This window comes from Octopus bimaculoides, chromosome 19, assembly GCF_001194135.2.
Source record: "Octopus bimaculoides isolate UCB-OBI-ISO-001 chromosome 19, ASM119413v2, whole genome shotgun sequence".
Classification (NCBI taxonomy): Eukaryota; Metazoa; Mollusca; class Cephalopoda; order Octopoda; family Octopodidae; genus Octopus; species Octopus bimaculoides.
In genome coordinates this window covers 50,269,760-50,280,462 of record NC_068999.1, presented here as the reverse complement: position 1 = coordinate 50,280,462, position 10,703 = coordinate 50,269,760, and the positions used below count along the sequence as shown (strand labels likewise).

The following is a 10,703-nucleotide window of genomic DNA, read 5'->3' as shown; positions in this document are numbered from 1 at the left end:
ATATATATATATATATATACACACACACAACGAGCTTCTTTCAGTTTTTTTTTTCAACATTGCCCCTAACCCGTATTGACGTCTCACATTGCCACTGTGCCACGCATGTGTTATTGCTGTGCATTATTGAATGAATTAAACCCGTCTTATGTTTGGATAAGTAGATTGAAGTCTTTGTTAGAATAAGAGCAAAGTCTTGTTGACCCTGAAAAAAAGTGACTCGAAGAAAGCAGAATGAAGTCTGGAACAAGGAACCAATAACCTGTAATGCAAGTCTGCATCCCCTTCATATCCTGTTGTCCTGATTTTGTTTTCGCACTATGGCCATTGTCCAGTTTTTTTTGTTTTTTTTAAGGTATTTTTTATTTAAGAGACTGTTGCATTTTCGAACAGAATTTTCATTCATGCACTTATTCATTCAAAACTGCAACAATCGAGGGTCAAATCCGGGTGAAAAGGAACATCATTCGAGAGCTGACATCTCTGCAGTTTCGCCTGGAATAAATTTGTCACCTTTAAACAAATATCTATTCACAGTTACAAAACATTTACATTACATTTGCATTGGGAGAGTTAGGGAAAAAAACGTATGAACAATACTGCTATTCCCACGAATGAATAGCTGCCACCAGAAAATGTCACCCAAATGATATTTTATCTGTAACACAAAGTGGTACTTTGTCTTCGCTGATAACTCCCATAAACCAGCTGATCAGTGGATAACTACAGAAGAATATGTTTGTTGATTGACGTTTGTTTTTATAATACTATATATCGGTTTCAAATTTTAGCACAAGAGGTAAATCAATTACATCGACCCGAGTACTCGACTGGTACTTATTTTATTGAGCCCAGAAGAATGTAAGGCAAAATCGACCTCGTCGGAATTCGAACTCAGGACGTAAGGACGGACGAAATGCCGCAAAGTATTTTGCCCGGCGTGCTAATGGTTCTGCCACCTCGCTGCCTTTTATATAATGCTATATATCAAAAGCACGTTACATTGAAGCAAAGCAAACATCTTCGATCTGTTCTTGTCCTTATTCTTATCCTTTTATCCTTCTGGGGTCGATAAAACAAAGATCCAGTAATGATTGGGTTAATATAATTGACTAAGCCACCCCTCTTCGCAGATTATGGCCTCGTTTCTATATTAAAAACGTATTGTGTCTTTGTAGTGTCCTCAATGTCTTGGGCGCTTGAAGCCAATAGAAGGAAACGTGTATTGCTGGCAAAGAGTTGCTTCTCTCCAGTTAGATCCCTACATTTTCGGCCTTGCTTCAGTATCCTGTCTCCGGCTATTTTTAGGGCGTCCTCTCTTGTTGGTCCTAAGTGAGAGCCTGTTGGGTAATGCAGCATGATGGTCCCATTAAAGTGTGGCCTGTCCTATTCCTTTGTGCTTGAGGATCTGTTCTTCCACGAGCACCTGCACCCTTCTCCCTGCCCAACCATTCTGCCACAGATTTTCATTTCTTATTTCTCCCGGACATTTAATTTCAAGAATATATAGATTTCATTTAATATATTTAAACTTATTTTGTTTTTCAGGTTTCCATTATTCAAACTTTTTGTCATCGATTGTTCCAGAATCATGGTAAGGAAGTCCTAATAATTCTTAATATATTCTCTTACTTATTTTGTTATTATTCGTTGATGTCGCTACTGGGGGGGGGGGTTGTCGTTGTAGTTGTTGTTGTTGCTATTGTTCTTGTTTTTGTTGATCTTTCTTTCTTGTTGATTCTGTTCTGTTGTCGTCGTCGTCGCCGTTGTTGATGTTGTTTTTGTTGTTGCTATTTTAATATGAATCCTGTTAGAAGTAATCGTAGAAGCTCGCAGCCCAACAGAAATATATAATCCGCTATCGATCCTGACAGTACTATCGTTTCACTTCACCTGTACACGCTTTCTCAAAATACTCAATTCCAGAGACAAAGATATCAATATACCATATTTCCACTGTGGAATTTCGGAGCAGCGTAAAGGAAATATTTATTATGGTAGTCTTTATGAGCTTAACTCGTTGCCTGCCCTGTATATATATTCCATGTGATATTCAGGACATATTTCTCTAACTTCCATGCATCATATATGATAGGCATTCACAATTTTTTCAACCGCCAGAGTAAAATGGGACATATGAATGGAAAGCCTTACATAACACAACGTATGAAACTAAGTCCTCCGCAACCGGTATGCCGCGGCATACTTGTGTACCATGAGACGATGCTAAGTGTGCTGCAGTGTAACCTGAATATAATTTTTTTCCCCATACTTTCAGTTATAATTTTAATTCAGGTATACCACCGAATTCTGAAAACAATATAAGTGTACCGCAAATGAGAAAAGGTTGTTCAGCACTGGTTTAAGACAAACTTATAAAATGCTTTGAACAGGTAAAGAGTTAATCATACAAGAAAGGCAGTGCCTCATAACCTTCCAAGTGTGGAAGCGCATTGCTTAATGGTTAAGGTGTTGGACTCATGATCGTGAGATTGTGGTTCGATTGCCGAGCCGGACAACGAGTTGTGTTCTTGAGCAAAGCACTACCTTCCACGTTGATTTAGTCCACTCAGATGGAAAAAAATAAGTACCCTGTGATGGACGGGTGTTCTGTCCATGGAAGGAATAAACACACCACAGAAACAGGGAAGCGTTATCCTTTTTTAAAACCTTCCTAGAAGGTATCATAATATATTGGCGGGGAAAGAAAGCACAGAGTCTTGGTCGGGCTACTCGCAACACAATGGTCTCCGATAAAGACACTTAATTGCCATGTGGTGATGTCAAATGAGGCTATGGTTTATGTATGCAACCCAAGAATAGGGTTTCCGCATAGTTTCCCTTGTCTCTTGGGAAATAAATGTCTGTTATTACCTTATAAATGTCTCCCTAACCACTCATTCTATCTTTTCTCTCTTTCTCTCTTTCAGCATGCTCATCCTCGTCGGTACCATTGTTGGTGCTATTATACAGTAAGTACATTTAGTCTTCTCTTCACAGTAGTAGTAGTAGTAGTAGTTTTAATTTCAGCCATCAGTCAGGTGTCTTCACTGTGTCAAGGCTTCGGTTTGTGTATTTTTGTGTTTGTGTTTGTGTTCATCCCCTTTCATCCTATTGACAACCGGTCTTGATTTGCTTACGTCACCGTAACTTAGCAGTTTGGCAAAATAGACCTTCGTGGCGGTGTCCCAGCATCGCTGCAGCCTTATAACTGGAACAAATGAAAAAAAATACAAAAATAAGAATATATTTTAGGAAACAAAAATTAAGGGACATTTTAATTACATTTTAAAACGTAGTTTCAAATAATTGTAATTATATTTTATAATATGAGTATAACATCAATTTGTATTTTTCTATTTCAGTTTTACTAATATCGCATCAGAGCTTCCGAGGTTTTTCACTCCTCATCAATTTTTTATTTATCTGCTGCCTCCGTAAGTAAAAGTTTACTGGTCATATCTTAACCAAGTGTGCGTGTGCTTGGCCATCTGTGTGTGTGTGTATCTCTGTGTGAGCATGTATGTGCTTGTGTGTGCCTGTGTGTATGCACAGTTTATGTATGTGTTCTGCTAATATGTTTATTTGCCTTTATACATAATTACACTTATTAATAGATGTATCATAAAAATAGATTTCATTTATATAAACATATATATAAGATAGAAAGATTTCATTATAGAGTGTCCTAGCTACAATGTCATATCTCATCGGTAGATAAAACTGTGATGACATTTTCAGACAGCTGCTTATGACGTGGGTGATACCATCAGTGTGAACTCCACAAAGTTTGCATTGGTTGTCACACTTTACGGCTTTACCTGCGTCTCTATCCCTTTTGTGTATTAGGCACTTGGTTGATAATTCCTGTTCCTAGATTGCAAATGCATACCCTTCAAAGCGGGAAATAGTAATCCGGCTATTCGTCCAAGATAAACTGCTTCGATGATCGATGTTACTATCATCACGGAGCTTTCTACTAACATATCTCTACATAGTCTTCTGCTCTTATAGGTTCATCTTTTCATCTGATATGTTACGGTAGAGTCGTGCGATTTCTTTGGGCATGTATTCTAGGTTATCAAACAGAGAGTGTTGCTCAAGGAGCTGCCTTCCAAGTCTTATGATATAATTATGCACTAACTCAATATGTATGTGTGCTTACTTTTTATTTGTCTTAAAGATGACGGCTTAGGCCAAGTGAGGCACCGACTGCAAATAAATATATTTATAGATAAAGAAGTTTTGCTTCACTATTTAATTAAGGGACATTGTGATATAAATATCACACGGTCACTAGCGATCTAGAAAACTAAAACCACGTCGTCAGTTATTTCTTAATGATATCACCAATACCATCCCTGAAAATAAGCGCTAACACACAGCTAAAATTGGAATATTTGAGATAAATAGAAAAGTTCTATATGTTTACAATATCTTCCATAAATCTAAAATAACCCAATTTCTTCCTTCCCCCACATTCGTTATTCAACAAATATTCAGACACCTTTACAGCTTTATTCTCTATTCCTTTCTCATCCTTTCTTTTTATATCTATATTTTTACCGAACAGAATCATTCTCGAAGCATCTTACAGTCTAAACGACAAGGTCTTTTACGAAAATCTTGGAAGTGTCTTGATATTTGCTGTTGTAGTAAGTATACAACATGTTTAATAAAGAATAATAATAATTATTATTATTATTATTATTATTATTATTATTGGAGGATAAGAGATGTTACAGTATGGCTGAAAGCCTGGGGAGGGGAAGTATCGAAATATCTTCATGTAATACATCACAGACATTTGAATTGATAGGGTTTTTCTAAAGATGTGGACAGTACCTGTCAGCGCAATCATTTGGATTTCTCTGAGGCATGGTTCTCCTGGGATATTATCTAGATGTTTTTGACATCCATTTCTTATCATACCTTCGGCACCCACAATAACAGGAAGTTCTCGCTTTAAGATGTCACATCTTTTGTATTTCAATTTCTGGGTCCTTATATTTACTTAATTTGTCAAGTTCCTTTACAGATATATTTTTTATCAATGGGAACACATATATCTATTAGTCTACAACTATTTTCTTCTCTATCTTTAATTATTATCATGATAAAGATACATGCATTGTCAACCTACAGAAACGTGCCATCTGTATTCTGCAAGAATACTTAGATCTTGGTCAGATTTCATTTTTTGTCTTTTAGGGTTGACCCACACCTCGTGAGTGAAATAAGGTAGATGAAAACTATATAGAAGCCCGTTGAGGTAGACTGTACTCCTTATTCAAAAGGCTCAACCTTGTCGCATTGTATTGTGTTACGCTGAGAATAACATTAATGGCAGACGTGTCAGGGGCGGATAATTCAGTTTATCCGACAACAGTGTCCATCCTCGTCGTCCAACAACTGAGATTCATTACTTCCATCACCAGATCATGCCTAACAAACACATCGGCCCAGTTCCGTTAATCAATTACTTCAGAATCGTATGGCATAAATAATTGTCGATTACTTCTTTATATTTATAAATGTGACAACCAAAAACGATCGGAGAACAGACTGCTCGAAATGCAGTGTAAAAACTTCAAAATCAATAACGAATATCTTTCTAGAAATAGAAAAATTGTTTAGTTATGTTACAGTTTACGTATTAACATTTTTTTTATAACTTCTTTTACTTTTGTTTATTTTCCAGGCTACCATACTTAATTTTTTATTCATCGGTAAGTTCATTCTCTTAATAATAAACAACACTTTAGTTTTTTTTTATATATATTTCTTGTTTCTGTCGTTTGACTGCGACCTTGCTGGAGCACAGCCTTGGAAGGGTTTTAGCCAAACCCATCGATGTCTTTCAAGAGGACACAGCTTGGATTTTAACGTACCTACACAATGTGTGTGTGTGTGTGTGTGTGTGTGTGTGTGTGTGTGTGTGTGTGTGTGTGTGTGTGTGTGTGTGTGTGTGTTAGTTTTGAGCATTAGAGATGCTGAATTATTAACCAACCATTTTGTCGACATAAATAAGATTCTTTAAATATTTCTTAATTAAAAAGCAGTAATGACAGGAAAGAATGAAAAAAACATATTTTTAAATCAATAATTTTTTTTTTTATTAATTATAGTTTTGTATTTTATTTTAGAAATTTACATAATGAGGGGTCGATAGGTTATCAACGATTCCATGTGGTGGGGCAATGATATAAGAAATTTGCCAAATGAGTTGAATATATTTCACTGAGAAGGTCTAATAACACCGTCTATTACAACATGTCTATTACTTTCACCATTTGACTTTAAAGGCGATACCAAATCAATCTGCAATGTCTATATTGTGTGGAGGCGCAATGGCCCAGTGGTTAGGGCAGCGGACTCGCGGTCATAGAATCGCAGTTTCGATTCCCAGACCGGGCATTGTGAGTGTTTATTGAGCGAAAACACCTAAAGCTCCACGAGGCTCCGGCAGCGGATGGTGGCGAACCCTGCTGTATTCTTTCACCACAACTTTCTCTCACTCTTTCTTCATGTTTCTGTTGTACCTGTAATTCAAAGGGTCAGCCTTGTCACACTGTGTCATACTGTATATCCTCGAGAACTACGTTAAGGGTACACGTGTCTGTGGAGTGCTCAACCACTTGCACGTTAATATCACGTGCAGGCTGTTCCGTTGATCGGATCGACTGGAACCCTCGACGTCGTAAGCGACAGAGTGCCAACATTACTGTTACATACGTAAAACCTCGACGTATTTGAATTAAGTTTGCTTCCTAAAGTACTTTTCTTTATCTGACGTTGTCTGTCTATAACTTGACGTAGTTTTTTACTCTCTCTTTAGGTTTAACTCTCTATGGATTGGCAGTTATTGGAGCGATGGGAGAAATTACTATACAGTTCATCCCAATCCTGGTCTTCAGCTCCCTAATTGTTGCAGTAGATCCTGTTGCTGTAAGTAGAAATACTACACCTGCGTAACTTTTTTTTTCTTTATACATGGTCTCATTCACACTCATTAGCTCGTTTTCTTTTCCTTTTTTTTTTTTCTGAGTCTCTGCTGGTTGACTAAAGAGAATATACAAATCACTGGCCGAAACGGTTAATGATGTAGGTTCGTTTTACGTCACGCTATTCTATTTATGCTAAATAAAGGCGTACAGAAATGTTTCATTCTTACTTCACTTGAAACGGATTTACCTTGCTTCCGCGAGTGCACGATATTCATGCGCGTGTGTGTGCGCGCGCGCGCGTATGCGTTCGTGTGTATGCATGTGCATGTGTGTGCCTGTGTGTGTGTGTTCTGCCTGCCAAAGTCACTCACAAGGCATTGGTCGGCGCGCAGACACTTAACCATGGTGCCGCACAATGAGATTGAACTTGAAACCATATGATTACAAAGCAACGTTCTTAACCACACAACCATGGTTTACATTTTAAATTTACTTTCTTTAATTAATAGATACTACATTGTTAATTAGGATTTCCTTATTTGTGTTCAGAGCATGACCAACACGTTGAATGTACGATATTTCTAATACATTGAAAGACTGGTTTTACTCCCCTAAGCGTGCTGGTATCGTGCCAAAATTTGAGACCATTATTATTATTATTATTATTATTATTATTATTATTATTATTATTATTATTATTATTATTATTATTATTATTATTATTCAGGTACTGGCAGTCTTTCAAGAAATGGGTGTTAATAGTGTTTTATACTTCCTAGTGTTTGGAGAATCTCTCTTAAACGGTAAGTGTCAATCGATTCTACAGCTATTCGTTTTGGTAGGAATGCAACATTCATACATACATACATACATACATACATACATACATGGGATACTTCATTGATCTGTAAAGGAAATCCACTCCATAGATTTCAAAACCCGCAAAATCCTGACAACAACTAGGAACTTCCAGAGAGACAGTGATGTTGATAGGCTCTACCTTAAAAGAAATGAAGGTGGTAGAGGCCTGAGATCAGTGCACAGACGGCCTTCGAATGCCGTATGGTATCACTCAGACAGCACCTGCTAAACAACAGCAGCAAAAATAAATATATTAATGCAGTCCTGAAAAGTGAAGTGAATAACATTGTACGTGTTGGCAGTGAACTCCTCAAGAAACACTCTCTTCCTGATGATCTCCTATACAGCCCCAAAACAGCTGGACTCTCTTACCTCAGAGAAGATCTGGATGGGAAGCACTCAACATACAAACAAAAAAGACCGTGCATGGATATGTTGCATGGAAGCTTAGAAAAGACAGTAGAATTGCCATGATGTGCAGCCTCTCTTGGACACAAGACCACTACATCACATCACACTTTAAAGACTATGCGTTTGCCATCCAAGAACAGGAGATTGTGAACAAGAGAGATAGTGACGCTCTTGTAATCCCAAGGTGCAACAGCATGTGTAGGCTATGTCATGTTTCTTTGGAAAACATTACGCATGTGATTAGCAGCTGTCCTAAAATATCGTCACGGTACTACCTCCCGATGCGGCACGAAGTTGTTGTTAAAACAATTTACAATGCCATCCGCTAAAAAGACTGTCCTGAAATAAACTTAGAAAATATGGTTGGGGTATGATCTTTATTCACTTTTACCAGAAAAATATGTATGTATGTAGGTATGGATGTTCAACATATTTATATCTTTTGACTTTTCAATTGTTTCTTATTTCTTTCCAAATAACAGATGGTGTTACTGTTGTTTTGTATAACGTGATGCAGACCTATAACGAAATGGAAGTCATACATGGAGAGCAGGTAAGGAAACTTAACATCTTTACAGTTTATATTCTTATATTCTTTTATACGTTTCAGCTCCAAGGATGTGGCCATGCCGGAGTACCGCCAGTGTAATCACCTTTGCAATGGCCCATTCTTACGCGACTGGCTTTTAGGTGAAGGAGGGAGATCAACATTACTGCCTTTGTCCTGAAATGCAATGTGTGTGTGTGTGTGTGTGTGTGTATGTGTGTGTGTGTGTGTGTGTGTGTGTGTGTGTGTGTGTGTGTGTGTGTGTGTGTGTGTGTGTGTGTGTGTGTGTGTGTGTGTGTGTGTGTGTGTGTGTGTGTGTAGCAAAATGTGAACAGACATGCGCAATCATCCTGGAACGTAAAATTTTCTTTACCTTCTCATGCATTTTGATTCAAATGTCACACCAAAAATGTCTTTGCCTGCAGGCATTGAGAAACATTACTCCACCCACGGGTGCGTGTGCATGTATGTATGTATGTATGTATGTATGTATGTATGTATTAAATTAATTCAATAATGAGATAAAAAAATTTTTAAGAATTCTATCAAGAAGTTACCGTGAAAAAACTCAAAGGGGAAAAAAACCATCATTTTTTGTTCCCAAGGGTAAAAATGTGTTTATTTTGGAAGTCTAGTGTGTGGCATTATTCTGTAATAATGCCCTTATATAAATATGTATGTATGTATGTATGTATGTATGTATATATGCAGATTTGTATGTTTCATTTTATGTATGTATTCTCATGCTTATAGTTGCATATCTAGACATGTTCATATATATTTAAATGACAAACTTCTGGTAAGTTTTACAGACTTTCACAGTCCCAGTGATGGAGTAGATCTGTAGACTTCGAATCAGCTTTCTCCTTTCCGATTTTGAGGAGCTAATTTCTCAAGATTGGTATTTAGGCAGTGTATTACATATCCCAGGGCCCCAATAATTACAGGTATGAACCTGAATTTGTAATCTTGATAGAGTAACTGCAGATGTGTATGTATGTATGTATATATGTATGTATGTATGTATTTATAAATGTGTGCATATATGTATATATGTATGTGTGTGTTTGTATCTCCAGTGTTTTTCACTGCTGATGCTTCACCCAAAGTTTTTCTTACCGTTCTTTATCTTTACTTTCTGTATTTTACTATCAACAGGTGGCGCTCGGTGTGGCTAAGTTTTTCGTTGTCTGCATCGGAGGCTTTTCTATGGGTACCCTAGTTGGGTGCATATGTGCTGTCATTACAAAATTCACCTCCAGCGTTAAAGGTAAGATTTTTGTTGTATATTAATCCGACCAAATAAGATCCCATTGTGGTTATAAATTTTAAATTTTAGCGTCCTTTTGTGGCAGACCAACTTGGTTGCGTGAATTACACCTTACCGTTTTAAGAATATCGCCCGCCAGCAATTTAAACACCAGTGCTATTATGCACCGCACGCCCATATGAGAGTATATATATATATATGTCTATTGTCTGTTCTGTAGTATTCCAAGCATTTTCAGTAAATTCTTCATACAGAGTACGGTCCATTGTCGAACATAATGAAGAGGTACGACGGAAGAAATATATGTGAATCGTTTCTCTTAGGCCTTTTTTTCTTCTTTTTTTCCCCTTTTGTAGAATTATCCAGAAGAATTAACAACCATTAAGTACTGATGTATGAAAGTGTATATTGAAAAGATTCCCCATGAATTTCTGTTTAGTTAATTTGATTGGATTGGACAAATAAATGAACGCATATGCAATTAAATAGTAGGATTAATTAAGTATAATCTTCATTGCTAATAACATGGATGTTATGTGAGCGATAAGTGGTCACAATTCGACAAGAAAACAAGCTCTTGAAATTCTGAAAGTGCATATGTGTGTGTGTGTGTGTGTGTGTGTGTGTGTGTGTGTGTGTGTGTGTGTGTGTGTGTGTGTGTGTGTGT

The 10,703-nt window shown here is 37.1% G+C and overlaps 1 protein-coding gene across 6 annotated transcripts in view; it reads left to right on the top strand.

Annotated features, from left to right (window-relative positions):
- The window catches only part of LOC106882868 (sodium/hydrogen exchanger 2), a 118,216-nt gene that overhangs the window by 92,930 nt on the left and 14,583 nt on the right, over positions 1-10,703 (top strand). For all 6 annotated transcript variants that reach the window (XM_014934948.2, XM_052974916.1, XM_052974917.1 and 3 more), the window contains 9 exons: positions 1,549-1,594; positions 2,931-2,972; positions 3,366-3,437; positions 4,574-4,655; positions 5,702-5,729; positions 6,839-6,948; positions 7,675-7,750; positions 8,702-8,772; positions 9,925-10,036. In XM_014934948.2, coding sequence (XP_014790434.1) covers positions 1,549-1,594; positions 2,931-2,972; positions 3,366-3,437; positions 4,574-4,655; positions 5,702-5,729; positions 6,839-6,948; positions 7,675-7,750; positions 8,702-8,772; positions 9,925-10,036 — 639 coding nt within the window. The remainder of the gene's footprint in view (positions 1-1,548; positions 1,595-2,930; positions 2,973-3,365; positions 3,438-4,573; positions 4,656-5,701; positions 5,730-6,838; positions 6,949-7,674; positions 7,751-8,701; positions 8,773-9,924; positions 10,037-10,703) is intronic.